This window comes from Ambystoma mexicanum, chromosome 10 (genome assembly GCF_040938575.1).
Source record: "Ambystoma mexicanum isolate Mex_15411 chromosome 10, UKY_AmexF1_1, whole genome shotgun sequence".
In the NCBI taxonomy this organism is placed as follows: Eukaryota; Metazoa; Chordata; class Amphibia; order Caudata; family Ambystomatidae; genus Ambystoma; species Ambystoma mexicanum.
This window is the reverse complement of record NC_090932.1, coordinates 1,275,543,950-1,275,568,553: the sequence shown is the minus strand read 5'-3', so window position 1 is coordinate 1,275,568,553 and position 24,604 is coordinate 1,275,543,950. Positions and strand designations below refer to the sequence as shown.

The window sequence follows — 24,604 nt, the reverse complement described above, 5'->3', positions numbered from 1 at the left end:
AGGAGATTGTTGGTGGGGAGCCATGATTGGTTAATTAAGGTAGGCTTAGCCTACATCAATTACTGTGGCCCATTTGGCTTTAAAAGATGGCTGAGCCCCTCTTTTGGGGAGATCGTCTGAAGACTTTGCCAGGAGTAAGAAGAAGAACTCATTTGGACCCTGGCTAAAGGTACAGTCTGCCTTACAACTTCTGCCAGTGAAGGAAAGCCAGGATTTCCAAAGAGGAAAGCAAGATCCCTCCCCTAAACATCTCCCAGGGAACAGAGAGAGATACTGAATCCACAGGACCTCAAGCAGCTCCAGAACCAGTACCCAGTCAGCATATAGCGTGCCCTACTAGGCTCTGCAAGCAAGCTTCCTAGGTGGGAAATGCCTGAGAGTCTCTGAACCAAACCAAGGACAAGGCTGTTGCCTGCAACACTCTCCTCAGCTTTGGTTGTCCGCCTTAAAGGATGACACAAGCCCAGTGAAGAAGCTAGGAGGAGTGCATCGACAAGCATCAAAAAGCGTCTGCCTTAAAGGACATTTTCGAGCCAGTCAAGCCCCTCGAGCTGCAACCAACTGCACTGCTGTCTGTTGTCATGCCTCAGTCGCTAACGTCGTCCGAGATGCCTCGACCAGTGCTTCAGACCTGCTGACCAGCACTGAGACACCGATTCCTGACCCGAGCTGCTGTGTAGGCCAGCCTGTAGCCGTCTGGCCAGCCTCGTTTGCCGAACTGCTTGCCGCCTGATACCCGCAGCTGTCTCCCAGCTTGAACTCTGTCGCAGATGCTGCAAAGCGTCCTGAAACCGACTCTACACTGTCGAACACCAAGAACTTATACAAGCACAAGGTACATTGTGGTTCTGTCCCCCGGTCCTTCTTCGAAGGGCCCTAGTGACATTTTAAGACCCATTGTTCCCCCTGTGTTAAAACCAAGTATCCTTGCACTATTGCGATTAGTTACTATACAGACTACCCTCCTGTCAGTATCCAGTGTGCCTCCCTTTGTCTTCCTTGAAACTGTCTGCCCTCTGCATTCCATACAGGGTGGGTTGTATTTTGTAGTGTGCTAGAACTGTCTGTTGTGATAATAATAAAGTAGACATTTTTTAACAACACTGACGGGACAGTCCCTTTTATCATTGGGTAATAATTGTATATATGCTATGTTGCAAATAACCAATGATCCACGACCTTTGCAGAGATAAGCCTGCCATTCCGTCCACGTTACCAAAATTGGGCAAGGAGTTTTATAATTGACTTGTGTTTCCAATCTGTTCAGATCCCTTCTGTGTACTAGAGGTGTGGGGTTGATTTATGGTTTAGAAACCGATATGCATCCCTGGACCACTGGTGGCCCGGAAGTTAATTTGTCACACCCACATTTGATCCAGTCAGCATCCCTGATTCTGTGTGGCATGTTGTTTCTGGATATATCAGCTCGGGCCACCAGTCATCCAAGAGAGTGTGCCTCAATTTTCCACCCCTCTTACTCTGCTCAGGGTTCCAGTCTCGGGCTGTAGGCTGTCATGGCGTGGCTGTTCCCAACGGGAGTCAACCGCGCAGCCTCTGGCCGTTTCATGGCCTAGAGGTTTATGGACCTCCTAGGCTACAGACTGCCCCGCGTGGCTTACCTCCTTGAGGTCCCCTCTTGCACCTGGAATCGCTGTAGTGCAATCTGAACAGAGGTTGCTGGTGTAAGTCTCACAACTGTAGCATTTTCTGTCACCCAACCCCCTGCAGTGCCATCTTGACAGGGATCGCTGGTGTGGCTCTCACATCCCGACATTCTTCTGCTACCCGGCTCAGCAACTGGTCTCAGCCAATCGTTTCCAACTTTGTTGCTGAGGTCCCGGGTTGAATGCGGTCTCCACTTGCCCGTGGCCACTATGTTGTTGATGTTTCATGTCTCGTCTTCTCTGTTTTCGGGACCGTAAAAGTGCTTCCGAACTCTCCACTTTGTTCCGAGGAGTCTGCTCCATCTTCTGCCCCGTGTGTAGGCTTGGCATGGGTCTAAGGGGAATAATCTTGCCACTGGGCGCGGTCAACCAAGAGCGCCTTAGCCGGTCACCATCTTAACTCCGCCCGTACTGGCTTAATTTATTTAAGGACATTGATTAAAGTTACAAAATTAAGTTAGATCTCAAAATCTAATTGTCACAAATGGGCACTTTATTTTTTGTATTGAAAGAGTTTTTAAAGTCGGGTAAAGACAAAGGCTGTGAGACTTATGTACAAGGAAATTTAATAATTTTAAAAAGATATAGGACTTCCAATGTATTGGACTTTGCCTTGTGAGGTCTTGTTCAAAATAAAAAGAAAAGCTTATGTTTATTATTGATATACAAATTTAGAGATAACATTTTAGTGTACTGCTATGTGAAATCTTTTCCGTACTTTTGAAAAGGTACACCCTTAATTAGTACAATTTCCTTGTTGGAAAAGTCGTGATAAATTGATGGTTTTTAGATTTAATAGACTAGAAAACTAGAGTTATTGACACATATGAAACAATTCAAAGAAATTAACAAAAATGTAGATGGTGCTATTTTGAGGTAGAGACACTGAAGCATCTGCTTATTTATTGTAATCGTTTCAACGAGTTGCACATCTTGGTTTTTATCTGGTTTGTAAGTGATGAAATGTTTCTTAAAACAGACGATTTTTGGAATCAGATAATGACGGGACTGAATACTTTCTTCATCTTAACTGGTGTAAAATGTATCGATAAATGCTTGATAAATTTTAAAATGGGTTAATGGAATTTTTGTATTAAGCTGTTTCTAGATTTTTGTTGTATAAGTGTTTTTATATTATTGTATATTGTTGTATGTATAAATGGCTCATAGTGGGGCAACCTGCAGTCGAACTAGTCTTGATGTTTGAGGTGTAATAAATGATGTCATACGGCGACTACTGTTTTGGCATTAAGTATTGCATTCTTTTAGTTTTCTTACAGAGATAATAGCTTTTGTGTATAGTACCAGTAACTTAAATGGGCAGGGACTTGCTGGTCCTCAGTGTCTGCACTTTTTTTTATCTGGAAAATACAGTACCGGAACTTCTCAGCAGAAAACCAATACATTTTACTGAGGAGTACCGACACATCTCAACAGTAAGGAGGTACTCTGGGAAAGTGAGTACCTGCACTTCTGTTGTTCCATTTAAAGCACTGTATAGTACATAAGGTTTTCAAATAGTTAACAAATCCGAGTCAGCAGAAGGAACGAATACATTTGCAAAACAGAAAAACTGTTTTAAAAATTGATACACAGATGGAGTTAGACAATACAAACCAAATTAAAATAGTGAAGACGGGGCCACCCTTAAGCTGGGCCTAAACACGGATGGGAATTACTTCCCAGCTCTAGCAGTGCTGCAGGTGCTTCCCGGAGTGGAAATGGGCCCGCAGGCCGAATTCTAGAATAGGCACTAACGGGTACTAAGCCAGAATCCCCGCGAGGCCTGCTGTGCACCCAAAAGCTGCCCTAATGATGCACGGAAGTGAGCGTGGCGGTAGGCATTGCAACATAACACAACTGAGCATAACAAAACAACATGTTTTATAAATGTTTTTATATTATTCTATGTATAAATAACTCATAGTGTGACACCTACAGTCGAACTAGTCTTGATGTTTGAGGTGTTATAAATGATGCCATACAGTGATTACTGTCTTTGTAATAAAGGAATACTTATTGCTAATATAATAGCTTTTTTGTATAGTACATAAAGTTCTCAAATAGTTAACAAAACAGTCAGCAGAAACGAATACATTTACAAACAGAAAGTGTTTTAAAAATTGATACACAGATGGAGACAATATAAACCAAAAGACGTATTTAATACACTAAGTTCAAGTTCAAAAAGACTTTTTTCGACTGTCATCTAGCCACAGTTGCAGATACGAAATCGCAATTTTACCTTTTATAAATAACACAAGTGTACAATCATTTTTAAATTCATTCATCAGTACTGCAGAATCCAAATTAGTCAAATCCATTTGAACCATATTAAGAAGAAGTACTACCAGCGTCGTGTAAAATCGGGTAAAAGACCATCTTTGGAGTTCACATATGGACCTTTTGAACATTAGTGGCTCCACCAATACACAGGTTTAACTTTTTCACCCTGGCTCGCCAGGCTTGAGTCAGATATGTGGCAACACAATAAACAACTTTTATTACCTCACACTTTCTTTAGAAAAGGAGCGCAGAATCTGCATGATCATTCAGTAGGGGAACGAAGAGTCTGCTTCTGGGGGCTTGATAGCCAGTACAAAAAAGGGCCATGGTCTCCTCTGCTGACCAACACATGGGCCATAGGCCACTCCCATTTGGGGCCCACTTCTTTCTGATGCTGGCCAGGTTTAGATGGGAAATTCTAAACCTTATGTAGAGATTGCGCGAGTATTGAGGCTTTATCATGTCTAAATAGCTCTTAAAAGACAGGCTTTACTTCCCAGCCAAGTACGTGGTTCCCCCTGAGAATAACCGGCATTCATTTGCCAATTCGACTTCTAGCACAGATCTATCGAGATTCTTAACTTCTGTGCTGTGTGCTCTAGTGATTACATTGAACAGCAAATAAACCCACAAAGGTGCATGGTTGTTCAATATGTACAACTTGGTGATTTCTTGATTACTGTATTTCAATTTTTTTTAGCATTCCTGTTTTTGGGTTATGTAGTCGAACTGATTATAATGCTGTTCCTGTAACACCCATTCAAATAGTACATCCATGGGACGAATAGCTCAATATAGTCAAATGGCTGTAATCTATTGGATGTGGTCAGACAAATGACTATAATCGATAGGCTCTGATCTGGATATCGAGACAGACAAAACAGGGTTTGTTTTGGAAAGTCAGGATTGGCCCGTATACTTCCCTGGTAGGAGGAGAGACACACAACCAGGGTTCTGAACACATATTTCAAGAGCAAGCCAGGGTACTAGACCCTGAATATGATTCGCTGTTTCTTTTGATGTTTGAAATCGCACTAGAGTGCTGCTCTGCTTTCTGGCTGCTTCTAACCACTTTGAGGCACTGAGCATGCTACACTGCCAGATCAATGCAAGGTTCAGGCAGCTGTTGTAAACAGAGCCATCAGTGCTCCATGGTTTATGTGCTGGACCTGGGATTCTGAGAAGCTCTTAATCTCTTTGTTAAATAGGTGAGAATCGATACTTTCATGCCGCGAGGTTACTCTCAACTCCATATGGACATTGTAAATTCCTGACTGGATTGCCCTATGCTTGCACTCCTGGCAGCTGTGCCAGTTTCCTTTTGGGGTTCCACTCAGGGGCACCAAATATTGGTTTTCTCGGGGGGGAGCCGGCTACCAAAAAAAAAAGTCTTACGCAGATGGCCTTTCCTTTTTAGCATAGTATAGAATCACTAAACATGCAGGAATACTAGCATAGCAAAACAACATACAAGCGCCATAACGTAGTATAGCATGACATAACAACCGTAATATCATATAAACGCAGCACAAGTGAGCGTAAGTGAGAGGAAAGCGGCATACTCTGGTGATCTCTTTGGTGTTTCCCACAGGCATTATTCAGGACAGCTTTTCTTTGGTACAAACCTACTTAATCAGCAGCCCCACGCTCACAGCACAAGTGAGCGTAAGTGAGCGGTTTGGCGGTTCATCGAGTTGGCTGTGAGGCCGGGTTGCCGTCTTGCCGAGTTGCCCACAGCGGGTCCAGAAGTAGGAGCAGCTATCGACGGGTCGAAGGAGTATATATATTTTGATGAGAGTGTTGTGATGGGCATATCAGCTTGTAACATTTCAATGAGATCGCCTGTAACAACTGTGGGCTGTGGCTGTGGTCCGAGTGAGCTAAACTAGAACATTCTAAGTTGCCAGTCAAAACGCCTCTGTATTATCTCCTCCGTGTGCATAAGGGTGACTGTGCGTAACATACCTTTAAGCTTTTGTGCTTGGGAGGCTTGAGATCAAATTGTGTATGCCATTTGTGGAGTCATAAATTCAATCATATAGCTCTGGATGAAGATTTGGAGGGGAATTCCGTGATGACCACACCTGGTTTACTGGCTTACCTGCTATCTGTTGAAGCAGATGAGCTTTAGCTCCCTTTAAAGGAGGCCCATAATAGGCTGATTGGTTGTATTCATCAATCAGAGGCACGGGAGCCTATGTCCAGATTGCGGAACGGGAAGCAGTGGGAGAGTGAATTAATAATGGTAAGTCACGCATCTGCACAACAAAGTATGGTTAAACAACATGGAAGCCACTACTTGGTCAATCCTGAGGTGGGGCGTATAGAGAATGGAGATACAGGCAGCTCCATATGAGAAGGCAGTTGAGGGGGGCCTGTGACAGTGTTGCATATCCCACCTGTTATACAAGATACATTAAATACACTTTCCAGGTTTTGAGCTTATTCACCAAATGATTCACCAAATAATGATTCCTTAATTATTGACAAAGAAGATTGATCTTCAATAAGAATGTATTAGTTGCTTGATTGTTTGATCTTGCCGACACGTGTTTCCACCTTTGGCAATTTTCAAGGCATTACTCTATAGAATCTGACAGCATAATTCAGTTCATATTAGTGATTGGTAATATTCCAAGATACAGTTATATAATATCAATGAAAACAATTATTCAAACATTGTCATTACCATTGCAGTTTAGATAAATCGAATTGGTTCTGATGAATTTGAAGAACGGAAACAAGGTAAAGTAATAAAATAAAATAATAAAAATAGGAAATATATGGAACATTTTTAGTCAACTAATATTGTTGCTCTATTATCAACTGTAGAACCATGTTGTTCCATCAAGTACATTTTACTTGTTAATTTCCAACTCTGTATTCCAATACCTTCACAGATAAATATCTATTTGCTTTACAGTATTTCCTAATTAAATCCTTAAATCCTCTAAATTAATCAATTGAAAATCAGTGGCTCACCCACACCCGTATCTATTTCATGTATAAAGTAATGGATCGATTTTAAAAGAAAATCTCCCCTTCATGCATTTTACCAAATCAGATACGTTGTGGCTCGCGTTCTCATTCATTTATTGCTTAATGTTGTTTTTTCTTTACCTTTTTAATAGTAAACCCTGGTGCATTAGTATTTTATGTTATTCCTTAATTAAGTTTCGTTCCTCATCTAATGTCTGATAACTGGACTCTCAAGATCCTAAATATACATATAATCAATCAGTCAATACGGTTCTATATGATGATATTGGATCATATTGTAGTCCATTATAATGAAAATTAAGTTGGTCTCACCCTTCGTTCAAAGTTAGATAAAAGCTCTTCAATTGTTGCAAGTTCTTCTCTTTAGATAGCCTCAAATTTGTTGATGATTGTTATCAGCATCTAAATGTAACCAAAATGCAACCAATTAGTCACTAGGGTATCTCTCTTGGCAAGGTATAAGTACAAGGATGTGTTATCATCTATTCCTTGTATCTAAGTATTGATATAGTAGTTACCAGATTAAATTACAATTCTCCCGAACCAGTATGTTATCCTGTGGCAATCTCCCACGACCTCCATTTTGGATCCCTTTATATAGTTACAAAGCTATTGAATGATGTCATGATGCACATGGCGTCTGGGCGTGCAAGTCTTTCTTCCATGACAATGAAAATTGCATTGTTGCGGGTTTATTAGTGCTTTTATTATATGCCCTTAGATATCTTTGCTTACAAGTGATTATATTTATAGCATCTTGTAAATTATCAATGAATTTAATTAAGTTAGGTGTGATCGTCATTAAATATTCTTCATTAATAAAATATTAATTAAAGATTGCCTTTCAGTGATACCTGGCCCAGCTAAGTCAATAGGGTGTCATTTTTATCCCTCAACTCCTCTAGTCAGTCTCTCTTCGCATTATTGTCCTTTAACTGCACCAGTCCATAACGATATAGGACTAACTCTTACATATTCACATACATATAAGCCATATCATGGATTTATTGTAACTATCTACCCTTGTTGGTTGATTAATTTTATCCCATTGGGTCACCATGCAGTTCTTCAATTTTGTATGTGTTTCTGTTGACATTGTTACACATATTTATGTACATTCATTAAAGGTGACAGGTGGTCCAAAAGGTGCATTTTTGTGTCAGACAATGAGATTAGTCCGATAATCTGACCAATCAGAATTTATTATGGATTATCAGTGAATTGGTCTGGGTGAGCAACTGATCCCAAGTTCGACTTAGTATGTTTGACCAAATTGAACAAGAGTCTCATAAACTTGCTTTCTTCATATAGATCTTATATTGAGTGTTCCAGTGTGCTCCCACTGTCCATATTCATAGTTCAAATACTAGACCATGCATTATAAAAAAACATTAATTTCATGTTCCCGATTTAATCAATTTCTTAAGCAGCGTAATTGACATATCATCTTGGATTCTACTTGCCTTAACATGAGTTTCTGATCTTCCACACAAATACCGGTTTGCACTTTGCGTAATCCAATGAAACATAGGTTATCTTTATTATCCATTTGGTGCTGTTCTTGCCAATGAACTGCCAAAGGCAGCCTCATATATTGTGAATTAAGACTGGACTGGACAATTGTTCTCTGATACGAATGCACAACTCCCGTATTGTACTGCCCACATAAATACGGTGGCATACGCAAATGATCGCATAAACCACATATTTTGATCTCCAATTGATGAGATCTGAAATTCGAACTTCTGTACCATCATAATGTATATATGTATTGGTGTCCGGATGGGCATGCTTACACATGCTGCAATTGCCACAGTTGTAAAAACCCTTCAGTACGTGGCCTCATCTATGTGCAGGTTCCCAAGGTCTGAGTGTCAATGGGGTTAAGAAAGAAGGGGCTCAATTTATTTTTGATAGTTGATGCCAGAGTATATATGAATGTAGGTGTGTTAGTTATATACTTATTTAGATCCTTGTCCATCTTTAAAAGGTGCCAATGCGTGTTAACAGTTTTGAATAGCTGATTTGCGTCTTCTGAAAATGTGGTGATTAGACTCGCCTTGCGTTGTTCTTGATCCTTTTTGGATGGGTACATATCATTTCTGCTCATATTTTTGATTGTGTTATATGCTTGGGAGATACATTCTTTACTGTATCCTCTCTCACGAAACCGCTTGCTAAGAAAGTCACATTCTAAATCAAAGTCTTTGTTGTCACTACAATTTCTATGGGCACAAAAAAAAGTTCCCCCGTGGGGATGTTATGGATAGTTGATTTTTTGTGATGACTAGAAGCAAAAAGGGTGGAGTTAACTTTAGATGGTTTCCTAAATGTACTGCTTGCTATTTTGTCATCCTTGATATATAGAATCAGGTTTAAAAATTCTGTGTGTGCTGCATCACTGTGTCCTGTGAATTCCAAGCTAAATCTATTGTCATTCAAATAATCTATGTATAATTGAAAGGTATCTGATGTGCCCTTCCAAATTATTATAATATTGTCTATGAAACTTTTCCACATAATACTTTTTCTTGTACAAACTCTGGATTAGATAAGGCATGAGTCTGCTCATACTGTCTCATAAAAAGATTGGCTAGTGAATGGGAACATTTTGCACCCATCGCTACCCCCTTGGTTTCAAGATTATAGTTGTGGTCAAATACAAAATATTTGTTATTCAAGGTAAACCAAAGGAATTATTTTACCATTTCTATGTGATGTCTGTTGGATGCAGAGAAGTGTGAATATGTGAAATCAATTGCTTGTATAGCCAAGAGATGATCTTTTGATGTATATAATGATGTCACATCTAAAGTGGCTAATACCAGAGGTTGCTGTGGGAGAAATATCTGCCTCCACTCATCATGTGGCAATCTGGAATTGGATTGTTGGGGCAAGCAGCAGCGTCTTTTTGCCCGTTGATTGACATCCTTAATGGTAAAACTCCGATTCTGAGCATCAACGCCGAAGGGGGTGTTTCAAGGTCCTGAACAGCAACAGAAAGCACCAGTGCCTTTCCAGTGTGAGAAACATTGTTGTGTAGAGAGTCCTGTAGCTCCCTGGAAATCATCATTTATTAATAATGATCAAACTACGGCACAGGTGCATTCGGAATTTATTCAAGACTCGCCCCGCAAGCAGATGGCCCAGCAATCTCCGGGCATGAAATCGCAAAAACATATGAAGGACTTCTTTATGAGGATGAGATCAAACTCAGTACCGTACTGGAAAGGAAATTTGTGGTAAAAAACACTCCCCACAATGAGTTGGGTGTCTCTGCCCAAAGCCTATTGGAGCCTTGCCATGGGGGGAGGGAGAACTCGGTATATGGGTAATCCAGGATCCTCCGGTGATTGACATCAGTGAGATTAAATTACATGAAGAGCTAGGAAAAGACTTGACGGTTGATACGGCCTCTATTCTGAAGGAACATTTGACCTTTAACCTCAGCAGACTTAACGGAGGGCCAGGTGCAAGGGAGTCTACATGAAGCTCTAAAAGATATGGGCGTGTAAGTGAAACTATCTGCCCCCCTCAATCTCTGCTTTGAATGTAGTTCTAAGCTCTTTCATTACCTTGTATGAAAATATAAGAGACACGGTGCCAGCAAATGTGTTACAAGCGAGCAAATGAAGGCTCATGATTGGAATCCTGGATGATTCACTGGGCAAACAGTTTAATTTGATTCAAGCAGTACAGAGGAAAATTGCATCATCCTTTGAGGAACTGAATAGGAAAGTGGCAATTTAGCAAATTCCACGGAGACCAAACACCTCTTGGGTAGTAATCATCTGATTCTGAATGGTTCATGGAGGAAGATAAGGGTAGGGGTGTAAACTGTACTAGTGGAAAACATTGTGGGCATGGATTCAGTGAAGTTACTATACCCGTTACAAGGGTCGGATTCCAGGGGGGCCCAAGCCCGCAGAGTACAAAATGCCCCGGCTGCCCAATTACAAGTGGATAATATGACTGCTGTACTATTGACCGGGGAGGGATTTTGAAAGCGTGGGTGGAATTGAGGAAACCCGGAAGGAAAACTCAATTCTAGATTGTAAAAGGAGGAAAAGGTGGAGTACGAGGTTGGAAAAGAACATAATTAATAAGCAGATAAGAAACACAAGAGGTTCAAGGAAGTATATGTGATTTCTGGACATATCAGATGACCTGCTGTCTCTAGAAGAGAAAGGGGGGTGGGTATAGTACATGTGGAGGAAGTCGGAACTTGATGCCGCTATCCTGTCAATCAGGTAGCGGCTGGGGGCGAAGTGGAAAGAGCTGATTGTGTGAGGGAAATACAAGACTCTCGGCCGACCATCCCTTTACATGTGAGACCTATAAGCAGCATAATCATTGGAATGGGGTGAAATAAAAAATCAATCGGGGAGTACGAAAAAAGAGACAGCAGGAGTCGATTCCTGCACATGCTTATCAAAAGGCAAAAAGCTCTGGAAAAAGGTTCTTGGGTTGCCTCCATCACTTCCAATAACATCGCTTCACTGTGAGTTAGGTCCAAACTCACTTAGAGCAAGCATGGAGTGGAGACAATTTCCTAGATTAATAAAAGTGCCAAAGGAATACCCTGTATCTGAATATCTGTGAGTAAGTTTCGAGGCAATCTAACCAGTTTATAAGGACCCTGCCAAAAAAAGTAGAGGGCACTTGGGTGAATCTCTCAAGAAAAATGGTAAATTTAATAGAGGATCTGGTGCAAATTAAAAGGCTGTTAAATGAAAAGGACTGGATCGTAACGGTCAATAGAAGGAGAAGCCTAAAGGTTCATTGTAGTTTTTCTGTGTTGGACAAACCGAGAGGAGTCCTGCCTAGCTACCTGAACAAATTCCCAGATAGCAGAGTCCTACCTAGCTACCTGAACAAATTCCCAGATAGTAGAGCACTGCCTGGCTACCTGAACAAATTCCCAGATAGTCGAGTCCTGCCTGGCTACCTGAACAAATTCCCAGATTGTCGAGTCCTGCCTGGCTACCTGAACCAATTCCCAGATAGTAGAGCACTGCCTGGCTACCTGAACAAATTCCCAGATAGTAGAGCACTGCCTGGCTACCTGAACAATTTCCCAGATAGTAGAGTCCTGCCTGGCTACCTGAACAAATTCCCAGATAGCAGAGTCCCGCCTGGCTACCTGAACAAATTCCCAGATAGCAGAGTCCCGCCTGACTACCTGAACAAATTCCCAGATAGTCGAGTCCCGCCTGGCTACCTGAACAAATTCCCAGATACTCGAGCTAGACCAGCCCTTATGAGGTTCTGGCAAAAAGTTTTCCGTACAGGTGAAATCCTGGCCTGTAGATGTAGGAAAAGACCTATTAGGGATTGGTGTCTCGTGTGTAAAAGGGAAATTCGCCAATCTTTGTGTCCTTGATTGAATGTCAAGCCTTGAGAGATATTATGCGCTCTGCTTTCGGTCGTTTTGTAAACCATAAATGGGGGCTGCAAACAATGGATTTTTGGCACTGGCGCTCCTCGGGGCACAGAGTCTTTTTATCAATAGAACTTGTGAAAGTCTTGAAAACATTGGATTTGTAGAAGGTTTATCCCTGAGGACTGCTCGGGAGCCTGTGTTTTTTATGTTATGGTTGCCTGGTCTTATTTTCTTTTTTAAAAACATTTCTGTTTAGATGATTTTGAACTTGGGAACATGTCTTTCTCTTTGTTATATGAAAAGGCATTGTATTGACGAAGGCATATTAATAATAAAATAAAAATATATACGCACTGTAGAGGGACAAACATCCTAAGGCGTTGCGAATCCATCGCTCATTAACCGCCCCCCTCCCCTAGCCCTTGAAATGGCTGCTTGTCAGCCCGGTAAAGTGCTATTCGAACAATCCACTTAACATGACCTTGCCGCAGCACAGTCACGAGCGTACATCAAACGAAATCACCTTTAGATAACCCCAATTCTGGCAGCTAAAGAAAATCGGTCACAGTGAGCAGCATCCTTAGCTGGGAATGTTGTGGGCACACCAGACCGAGCTGTAAAGGGACACAGCCCACCCGTAACCATTCCTGGGGTGATGTGTGCTGCAAGGGAGGAGAAATGGTGGCTACTTTGAACAATGGTGCTTCCACTGCTCGGAATTACTCGTTTTTGGTGTTTTATATAGCGCTAACATTCTGCCTTCAGGGTGCGTCGGCGCGCTGTGAGAAACGGAGTAAGGACGGCGGCACTGGAAAGTGCATGGGACACGCTGCAAGGAAGTCACCTGCCACTCAAAGAAGGCATTGTGTACATTTGCCATGCTGCATTCTTTATGGCGGCACGCGCCCTGCTTCACTATACTGCCACAGCTTGACTGCAGATGCTCCAGTCCTCCCGCAGCCCCTCCCCCACATACAGTCGAGTGCATTAACTTATATAACTGACAACTCCTCTTCCCCGCTGTCTGCTCACTTCCGTGGTTGCCTGCCACCTTATAAAGACACCTGGACACCACATGCCGCTCTAAAAGAGATTAGACATCTCTAATTCGACATGCCCTGTGCCGATCTCACTCTAAATTAGATTGCAGGCACTGACATAAGAGTGACATAGTGCACACCGAAGCCGAGGGCAAGGCAATCCCATGATCGGACGCCCTACTTCCCCCCGGTAGCCGAGGAGTGCCTGTCCTCCCCACCGCCCTTCTTTCCTGGAGCACCGGCGGCGGGGACCTTCCCGGGAGGCTGACCTCTGCGAGGGGAGCAGAGGGGCTCATTAGTATTCTGAGCACGGCCTCTTTCTAGCATTCCTATAGCGGGAGGTGGGAGCCTGCACGGCCCGGGAGAGCTAGAGCGAGGAGGCGAGGGAAGGGAGAGGAGGTGAGCTAAGGGGGGCGGCTATGGCAGGGGAGGAGTGGGGTGGAGGAAGAGATGGGGTAAGGGGGAGGAGGTACTGAGATGCGGAGGCTGCAGCTGGAAGGACAGATCCCGGGAGGGAAGGGATAAGCAAGGGGTGATGGCCGGAGATTTCTCCAGTTGTAATGCTGAAGGCATTCCAAAGCCCAGGACTCTGCAGCTGGGGTCCCCACACACCTGGACTATGTTGTGGCTGGTTTAGCACAGTAAGGGGCCAGTCTGGCTACATCTGCACCGGGTGTGCACATCGTCAGGTCGTGGGCGCTGCTGACTGGCTGCATCCATTGGGACTAAGGACTTCTCCGCAGGACACAGAATCAATTATTGTGTGAACATTTGCTGTGTACATTCCTGTGACTCCACGCTTTGTGCTGGGCAGCCAGAGAGCAGCTTGCCCGCTCCCACCACTGCTCCTGTGAGTACCCCCGGAGTGCCCCTTATGTAAGCGTGGACCCAAAAAGTTGATGATGCTCAAAAAGGCCATGCCATGATTGACGGGTCCATCTCCTCGCCTGCACACCGCACTCTGATACCTTCCTGCGGGCTGGTTGGGTGATGAGGATGGGGGTGGCCATCAAGAAGTCTGGACAGAAAGCACACCACATGTGAAGGCACCTACGACCGAGATTCCAGAGCTCCCCGCCTTTCCGGGAACCCTCATCTTCAATTTATCCAAGGTCACTGCTGTCCCAGGGAGCCCATCCATGGTGAGGATTAAGGGCCTGGGATATATCTTTTCATCCCAGGTGACCGATGCTGACCCTCCAGAACCTGTCCGTGAATGTATCCCAGTGATCCCACGTGCTTCCATGGATCACAGGCTGGGCACAAGAAATCACATTTCCATGCATTACAGACTATGTCCCAATCTAGGAATTGCCGAAAGGATGTGGGACAGATTTTGGCTACCTGATCGGTTTTCATTTTCAGCAGGTGGATGTGTGTCTTCAACAGCGATCGCGGGGCTTTACTGAGGAGTGGGCTGGCCAAGTAGGTTTCATAGCCATCTACAAGGCAGAAGACCTCCAGATCCCAGGGGCACTGGGCTGGGGGCTTCCAATGGGAAGCGTGCACCACGGGTGGTCTTGGGAGGCATCGGTGTGTGCCCTGGAAGGGGAATTCCTGTCCTCCGGGACACAAGTGACCAACTATGGGGCCGACGCTCCTCTGACTGGAGGGTCTCCTGGCTCCGCCCTGGAGCAGGAAGGAGCTGCGGAAGCCCCCACTTATGGATATGGTGGAGACACTGAAGGTGGCAGTACTGGGGGCACCGGGGGTGGGCAAGACGGCCATCATCCGACAGTTTGTGCACCACGACTTCAGCGAAGTCTACAACCCCACCAGCTCTCAGGACGTCTATAGGCCGTCGGTCATCCTGAACGGGGCCATGTTCGACCTGAAGATCACTGATGTCCCAAAATGGGTGGCGTTTCCAGTAAACGGCTCTCAGGTAAGGGGCTTCCCTTTTCGTGCTCCCATCGGATGTCATGTGTTTGCTGTGCAGTAAATATTGTTGGGGGGCCCTGACCTGAGGTGCATCTTTTAAAAGAAGAGGTGTTAAAGAGAACATTCTGGGAATCTTTAGGATTGAGAACCCAATGCAGAAAGCAAATTGGGGCACCAAGAGTGACTAGGGCTCCCAACATCAGTAACACAACATTGACAGAGAAGCGGGGAGACATTTACAATTCATTACTGTCTTATTTAGTGCCAGGGATCTTGGCAAGTCAGGGATTGGTATTTCCAGAGTAACCTGGTAGCGGAGGCAGAAACACAGTGAGTGCCCACCTGCCTTCACCAGTGCCCACCAAAATGGGCCACGGCGTCCTGTTATTCCGGCCTGTAGTTTGGGTCACTGTAGTTCTGGTCAATGTTACTCGCCCAATGTGCTTTAAAATACATCAGTGACAACCTTCCCAGAATTGTGCCCTAGGTAACATTGAAACCGTCTGGTAATAAAAGTCACAATTCACCACATGTGAAAGCAGCCACTTTTATTTCATGCCCGTGCTTACATTTCGTCCCAGTGTAGGCTCACCATGAATGAACGGGTGTTCTACCATGACGACACCCGGAAATTTCATAGCAGAGAAGTGCTGTCTGGGGCCCCTTTTTAAATGTAATATTGGCCAGGAGGTGCGCTTTCTGGCCAGCCACCTTTAAATACCTTTCAGCTTACTCATCTTTTTTTTTATTGGAGGTCCCTTTTCTATTGTTTTCAGGTATCACAGTAGAAATAGAAAGAGGACTCCCAATACACTTAAAAGTCGCCACTCCACCCGAGGATGTGGAGGCAACTACAGGCGTGGCTGTTTTTGAAGATGTTTCAAGATGTGCATGATAGAACTCCTCGACCTGCTCAATACAAGAACTCTGCATTTGGCAACAGTGAGCATCTGCTGCATACAGCAGAGCATAGGGCGAGGAGTGGCCTTTTCTCTCTTCCCACATTGAGACTTAACTTCACTTTCCAGATCTTTCCCCAATTCTGGAGGAGCAATGCTCAGATGATATCCAGGGTGGAGCAACAATGTAAGTCGCTAGGGGAGCATAGATGGGGCGGGTCAGGTCACTCCCTCTCCTGGCATACTGAGCCTCACACAGGCATATGGAGTAAAGCCCTGACAGATTGCTTGGGAAACTGATTTTGAAGCACTGTGCCATAAGGATCCGGCCCTGTGATACTATTGGCAACACATTGGCATAATGTGCTGCAACCTGACCTTATTGGCAATGCCCGGAATATGTAAGCAGCACCAGGGTCTATGATATAGTTTTGCAGAAGGGACACCATAATTACATGACACTTGAAATGTTATAATGGTAAACTATGTTCCCGTGTTACCTATGACCTTGTCCATGCAGATTCAGCAAATTTGACAAAAAAACGTTTTTGCCACAGCCAAACATGTATATCATATTTTGAGAACTTTCATGGGCCTTGTCGTGTATAAAAGCAATATAAAAAATGTGCTTTGGGTTTTCGAGAAACCAAAAATAAACGCCCTTTTGAGATGCATATCTCAAATTGGCATTTTCAATTTTCAAGGTTTTTGGTGCACACTGACCCCTTACCAAGAACTAGTGCTTAGCTGCTTCAGTGTGCTTAGGAGGGGAAGATGAAAAGTGGGAGACATCTTCTAGAGGTGACCAGTCCCGCGGCTACTGTGGTGCTATTCTTCCACACAGTCTGACGGGAAGATTGGGTTAGGAAACCTTCTCAAGGGAAACGCTTCATGTGAGGGTGCAACCAAAGGACACCTTGGTGAAGTTCATCTTACACATATGGCCTACCAGCTGAGGTTGCGTAACCAAGATCTGTTGCACCTGCAGGGTGGCGCAGGAGGGGGCTCATTGGTCTTCTTGGCCACATGCTAAGGAGAGGACTCTGGAATTTCAGTAAATCTTCCTGGAATGTTAGGTGTGGCAGCAGGGCGTTCTAGAGTTTGGAGTTCTGGTCTTGGAGGGTTCTGTCATGAATCCTGCTCATTAAGCCTTGTACATGGTCAGCAGGTTATCGGAGGCTGGTCTGTGATTGCTTGTAGGCAGGCAGAGCTGAAAAGCCTTGGATAGCTTGGAATGCGTCTATGTAGAGGCTTGTGTACTATGTGCAGGAACTAATATTCAGATCTTACATTTATCGGTAGCCAGTGGAAGCTCTTAATGCAAGTGTGATATGATTAAAGCGTCGTAGGCCAAATTGAGCATTGCTACATTTTATGTGCTCTATGGTGCTTGGGGGGGCGGGGAGGGGGGTTGTCTTTACCTGGAGCCTTGTGTATAAGGCATTGCAATAGTTTTGTTTTGACGTTACCTCGACCAGGACTAGTACGCGGAAGATGCGCGTAGTTGTGCAGGCGGTGCAATTATTTTTAGTCATTTCATCAGCCTGTGGGCTAAAGGCGAGTTTGGTATTGAAGGGTACTCCCAGATTGTGCACCTTTGGTACTGGCCTGGGACGTGATTGCAGAGAGTCTTCCTCTGCTAGAGCGCCTACTTAAGTTTCCTTGCTGATCCCTTCCCCCCTCTCCCCCCCCCCCCCGCTGGACCCTCACTGCTCCAACAGAAGCCCTGTGTGTGATTGAAGAGGTGGATGAGACACAGGGTGGTCTACTCAGTGCTTAACATTCAAAATGGCTCTCATGGATTTGGAGTTGGACTTTTTCCCCTCACGCTCATGGATAGCTTGTGCTCTTTGGTCCTTGTCTGTGATGTTGTTAGCTCCTTTGAGGAAAGAGCCATTTGCTGCCTTGAGAAGAAACCTGTCCTTAACTCCATAGCTCCATCTGGCAAGTTTTGATGTGGTTTATCAGCACTGTTACCAGATGACTCAGTGCCATCGGGGGCACCATGCCCCGGTCTTGGGCTTATAGTACTCACTTAATGGTATTATTAAGCTGTGGTCTTGGGTCAGTTCAATTGAATACAATTTACTGGAGTAGAAGCAAATACTAGGAGTGGAGTAGGATGCCCCCAGTGACATGGATTTTTCTGGTAACCTTATCCATCAGCATCTTTCTTATGTTCATTTGCATTTCCCTCTGTCTCATACCAGATGAGTAACCTAAACACACTAGTATATCCCTCAATGGCCAACATTATATGGTGGAAAAGAGGGATGTTTTGTACCAGGATAAAGGAATAGCTACCTCTCCTTATTTCACTGCACTGAGGAGAAGAGATCCTTCAGAGGAATAAAAAGTAAATGTGTAGTAATACAAAAAGCATGACCAATCCTATGTCCCAAAATAGGCTCGGATTTCCAAAATAGAGGTAACTGGGCAATGTGGTTTGAATGTTTAAAAATAATTGTAACACACATTGTAAACAAAAAAAAAAGGCATGATCTGTACACTGGTGAACTTGGCTAGAGGTGAGGTTCACCGACTATGGTAGCTGTATTACCAGACTTCTGCTGCAGAGAGTGCCCACAAGTCACCCAGGCAGAGACAACTACACCAAAATGATTACACACCAATAAACGAAATGACAACTACATCAGAAAAATCATTGGCCGTGTTCTACTAAACCCTTCCAAAGGATGCGTTTGCCCTTCGAGGAGAACTTCAGACTGCATTTTAGTTTCACAGATAACGAACGGCCTCACACAAGTCATCAATTCAGACTCATTCAAGTTTTTCCTGCCAAGCCAGAGAGTTTTATTATCAAATGTGTATCTATTTATTTATTTAAAGTTTTCCCTTATCATGAAACAGAGCAATAGGCCTCAAATCACTAGATTTCTTTGAGAAAAGACTTTACATGAGGTTTATTTCAAGGCAAGGAAAGCGTGCAACTGAGGATCCTGGATAGCCAGAGGTGGAAGAGAGGCGAGGCGGAGGAGAACCTCAGAAGTACGGTTAAATAGAAAGAGATGAGGTGTGGATGGGATTAGGGCAAGGACGACCATTATGTGCCACAGAAGTGATGAGTCTTTGAAAGATGAATGCGAATTTTGTGACAGTTGGAGATTTTTGGGGAGGTGATACAGTTTGGAGAGGAGGAAGCAATTCAGGAAGGACCTACGTACGGTTCAGGATGTTTGCAGCTTTTCTGGAGAATGTCTTAATGTGGTTCCCGTTGCAGGAGTCATTTCAGGAGAAGCCCTCTGTAAGATGGGCAACTCTGTAGAAAACTTTCCATTCTTCTCGCGGTGCTCATTTCTTGGGACACGAAGTGCTGTCACTGTTGAATTGCGCGCTGGTAGATTCCAAGGCAGGTGCCATTTTGAAATATATTTATTTTTGTCTGAGAGCAGGTGCAGTTGGATCATGAAGGGGCATGGTGGTTTTGGATGAAGTTGGAGCATGACGTTGTTGAATCGTCTTGTGTCAGAGATGTGGTACGCAGCACGGTGGCTTTTGGTCTTCTGAAGAGCATGGCCTTGTAGCACTAAGTCTGCAGAACGCGAGCGCATGCTGAGGGGTTCTGATGAAGGAGTGCGCGTGGAAAGGCTGGACCTTTCTATGTAGAGGATATTAGTTTGAGGCAGATTTGTCAATATTGTATAATGTAGATTAGACAACGGACGAGACCTGGGCCTATCTCTTGCTTAAAGGTTTGTGGGGCTCTGCTGATCTGTACCGACATTTTGGAGTGGTTTATGGATCGATATGAACACATTTGACTGACGGAATATTCCTGGACAATTTGGTTCATAGAGAAAATGTTTGTAAGCCAAACAGCACAATTTGCTAATAGAAAAACCGGATACGAGGCAAGGATTTCCAAAAATAAACTGGTTACACCTCTTTTAGAAGGGGGAAATACTATTTGAACAGAAGGAGACACTGTGGAAAGGAAGGGTGTGTCGGGGTATCAGGCAGTAGCAGTTTGCCAATCTGTGGAAATGCGATCGCGATACGACAGCACATGAAACCATGCATTACCAGTTCTGTGGGTTAATGAACAACCTCTAGAGATGTGCGTTTTACCAGCACAAAGCAGGTTCAGATTTGCGGGGTGGTGGGATCGACTCAACTTTTCAACCTTCCAAGGGCCATCAACGGAGTGCCATTGAAAATTCCGTCTGTGGTGCGTGTCCTACATACAAAGTTCCAGGAAATAAAGTTTGGGAGGGGCGAGGAGAGAGGAGAGGAGAAAGAGAGAGGAGAGGAGTCCGTGGAATCTGGAGTGTTGAGGAGTGTCACGCAACGGTGGAATGTTATGGAATGCAAGGTTTCTCCGAGTATAGTAGAGAATATTGTTGAGCACTTCGTAGAGTGAGGCGGGTTGTGGAGAACTGTGTGGTGGTGCGGAGCGTATACTTTTGTGAAGTGGGAAATGTGTTGCGGTGTACAGTGAGATGGAGTGTGAAACGTGGTGGAGTATGGAGAAGTGGCAAACATGGCAGAGTGTGGTTGTGTTTGAAGCGGAGTGGAGCATGTTCAAGTGTGAAGAAATATCACATGTGCGGTGTGTGTGGGTACTGCAGAGTATGCATTGCGAATGAGTGTGAAGTGTGAGTGTTTTGGAATGTAGTAGGTGGTGGGATGTGAAGTGTAGTGGGGTGTTGAGTAAGGTGCTGTATGGTGAAGTATGGATCCTGGTGCAGTGTGTGTCTGTGTGTGCGCGCACGACCGCACTGGAATGTGGTGAAATGCCCCAGCTGCTGTAAATGTTTTTCGTGCCTAAACATGAAGTGTTCTATAACACAGTGGCAAGCTAATTGTAAGAGCAGAGGCTATGTGCAAATAAGGTTTTCATCAATTGTTGCCTTTTGCGTATAATTAGCACTTTCCTTCATGTGGTAAATTCAGGCAAACATCAACAGCCATGAGCCATAGACACGTCGTTTGCATCAAAGTTGTAGCCTTTGTTCATGTAAAATTCCTAAAAAATCACGAGCCTTCAAATTTCTCAAAAGCTCATGAACTTTGGAGGTTGACCGAATTGTTTTACAGAGGTCTACACAAGACCTTTTACAAGCATCCTAATTATGGATAAATATGTTTTTCATCCCGCTGTGCAAAAACCCCTAGAATTCCCAACCCGGTTACTTCCACTGTGGTGCCTGCTCAAAATGCGCCTGCGAGGTATCTCACAACCATGCATTCCAGACTTGCATGGGACAATGCGAGAGGTGTATGACGCATGTGCCGCCCCTATCAATATCATCAACATGCGTGCGCCAAATGGAGGAAGAAAAGCCCCCCTGCTGTGCAAACCTTTGGGTGTACTGATGAGGCTATCTTAGTAGCCAAGTTATTCATTCCCTGCACAGGGTCACTGAGGGAGTTCCCACTTGTGCTGCGAGACGTGTGTGCATCTGTATGTTGACAACACCCAACTGGTCTCGGGCCCAGGTCCCCGCCCTGCCAGTTTCACGCCTACACTGCCCCCCTGGTAACCCTTGCACTCTAGCACTGTTTCTGTATCCCTACAGCCCCTACCAGCGCTTGACACCTGATGTCTGCACTTACCCGTGCACTGCCACCTGCTGGCCGCACTTTTAGTTATTGTCTTTATTTATTTACTGTATTTATTGCCTTTATTCACTTATTGTCTTATTTATTTTCCTGTTACCCTATGTACTGCACTGTCCCCTCCCATTTCCCCCTGCACTTTTCCCTTCCGCCCTCCCCTGCCCTCGCGCGATCTCAATGTCACCTGGCCTAGTAGGATCGTTGTCTGTCTTCGCTCTGTTTCCCCTCCCTTGCCGCGTCGCGCCTCGAAACACTTGTGTATAGGCGCATTATAAATGCCATATCATATCATTACTGTCCAAAAGATATCTTCGATGTGGCGCATTCAGCATTTTTTAGTTCTCATAACCATCAATTAGGGCCAAATGGCACCCCACTACCTTAAACTCACGCCAAAGACACAGAGTTGAGGTTGGCTGGATTGATAATTAGAACAGGGTGTCCAAAGCTCCCTCTTTGACTGCTCGTTAAATGGTATCACACCCACACAAGCCCCCTTTTAAATTCTCTGCTTACTGCTAATATCGAACCTAACCTGCTCTGCGGGTCTCATTACGAGTTTGGCGGTGCAGTAAAAAAGTGTATGTAATTCCGTCATCACCACTTCTTACCACCATTTTTACCACACCGCTGAATTCCGAGTTTGTAGTTAAAGTGGAAGATTCACCACTTGCAGTAATTCGGCCAAAATCCCTAGGAAGTCCTATGGACTCCAAAAATGGGGATTTACACTGCCTTGCCACCACTCATAACCCTGTGCTAAAACCATGGGACGGGGTGGTGGTAACAGTAAATGATTTTGATGGTAATTCGGTAGCTTTACCACTGGATTACAGCCAAACTCATTATGAGGACCGTAGACGGTAATAATTCACTAACAAAATCAAAGAAATAAAAAAGACCAGACTTAGAATGACTAACTAGGAGGAGTCTCCATGCTGCGGTTGGTGACAATTTCCTTGGTGATGACATTCCTCTAATGACACAAAAAATGCTATTCATTTTCTATTTGCCAAAAAGCTACCAAGCTCAAACCATAAGTGTTTCAAAGTGGGCATATGCATAGCTGCAGGGACGTTCTGGAAATTAGATGCCCATTGTAAAGTTTTGGATTTCTGGATTGGCAGCCATTACTTTATGCCCTAAAATTATCTCCAACTGCAAAGGTACTGAAATATTTCAAGGATGTATCCTGCGTCTTGAGGTAAGAATGACCGGCAGCAGGAACACCAGGATACGCGTAAGTGTAAAAGGAAACTTCTTTATTTCTTGGTACAGGATTCAGTTAGGAAGTTAGGCGGGAGAGTGCAGGCCATACATCCATTAGGTTCAAGCTCCTATCCTGAAGTCCCTTGCAACAGGCTTTCCTGGAATCTGGGGCCTCCCAGATTCTACAATCTGATGCAGCTTCAATATTATACAATTGCAGTAGGTCAAGATGCTACCGGTGCATTTGCAGGGATGTCGTTTAGGGGTCGCCAGGGGTCCCTGGTGACATGCGACCCCTGAGGTCTCCCTTGATACCCCTAAACAAAATAGTTTCACATTGTTTTTTTAATTTGGGACTCCAGCAGCATGTGGCTATGTGTTTCTTGAGTGGCTCGTTTTCTGATAGCTATAGCCGGTAAGATAGGTCAGTGGGTGGGTGAGTGCTCGCTGCTGCAATGTGCGTGTGCTCTGCAGGTTCGGCTCCCAGCAAGGTCTACTCGGCCTTTCATCCTGCTGAGGTTGATAAATGAGTACCAACACAGGTTGGGTGATATTGAATGTATATTTGTTCTATATGAAGCACTTACACGCAAGTGCTATATAATAACACATCATTATCGCTTGGCCTTGGACATCTGCTTGCATTCACAGTAATTTGATAAATGGCCCTATACGCACTGATATTAACGATACATATGGTGAGCCATTCTTGTATGAAATTATATCACTTTACAGTGATATCGTAACCATATTTTTCGTAGTGTACTTAAAACATTGCCATGTGATGCCACTTCCTGTTTTGTCAAGGGGTGGAAGGTCGTGTTCCATCGCTTCCTGTGATGTGACTTCAGGGTGAGGTCAAATGATATCACTTCCTGTGATGTCATCAGAGGTTAAGGGTCCTGTGATGTCACTTCCACTACCACTGGCATTTTGGTGAAATGGCGTCCCTGTGCATTTGATATGTTCTAGTGATGCCCAAAGTCAACTTACACTCCCCAAAGCACTTTTCGTGACACCAGCTAAAGGTATGTCCACCAGCCAGTGTGTACAGGAAAGACTGACAGATTAAAGTTAAACCTCTATGAAAGCAAAATGCTGGTGTGACGAAAATGACTGCTGCTCTGCAGGATGAGATGAGTAGTGGCTAAAGTAGCTACACTCCAGGTGTGAGCTGGTGCAGAAGCAACACAAACAGTAGTACAGGGTTACCAAAACTGAAGAACGTCTAGCCAAGGTTGTATAACAATAGAATGTTTAAGCTCAGACAACTAATAAACGCACTGCTAACTCACCCCTATAAGGGAAAACACAGAGAAAGCAAACTGTGGGCTTCATTCCGAGTGTGACGAAATGGTAAAAAGTGGCAGCAACAGAATAACCACCACATTTACTGCTCTGGCAAACTCTAGAGTTTGGTCTTGGAGTGGAGGATGCTGGAGCAAAATGCTGGAGGTAAATCGACACCTTAACTCTGAAAAATCGGCATTGCTGCCGGTGGAATTACCACATGTGGTAATTCTGCCGATATCCCCATGAGTCCTATGCACTCCATAAAATGTGGATTTACATTGCCTGATGCCACTTGTAATCCTGCAGTAAAACCGCTGGACCAAGTGGCGGTAACAGTAATTTTGTATGGCGGTAATTCTGCCAAACTAC

The 24,604-nt window shown here is 44.2% G+C and overlaps 1 protein-coding gene across 1 annotated transcript in view; it reads left to right on the top strand.

The window, feature by feature from the left end:
* The first annotated feature begins 13,875 nt into the window (after positions 1-13,875).
* The window catches only part of RASL10A (RAS like family 10 member A), a 92,468-nt gene continuing 81,739 nt past the window's right edge, over positions 13,876-24,604 (top strand). Inside the window, exon 1 of the mRNA XM_069619268.1 lies at positions 13,876-15,258. Within this exon, the coding sequence (XP_069475369.1) occupies positions 15,037-15,258 (222 nt within the window). The 5' untranslated portion in view covers positions 13,876-15,036. The remainder of the gene's footprint in view (positions 15,259-24,604) is intronic.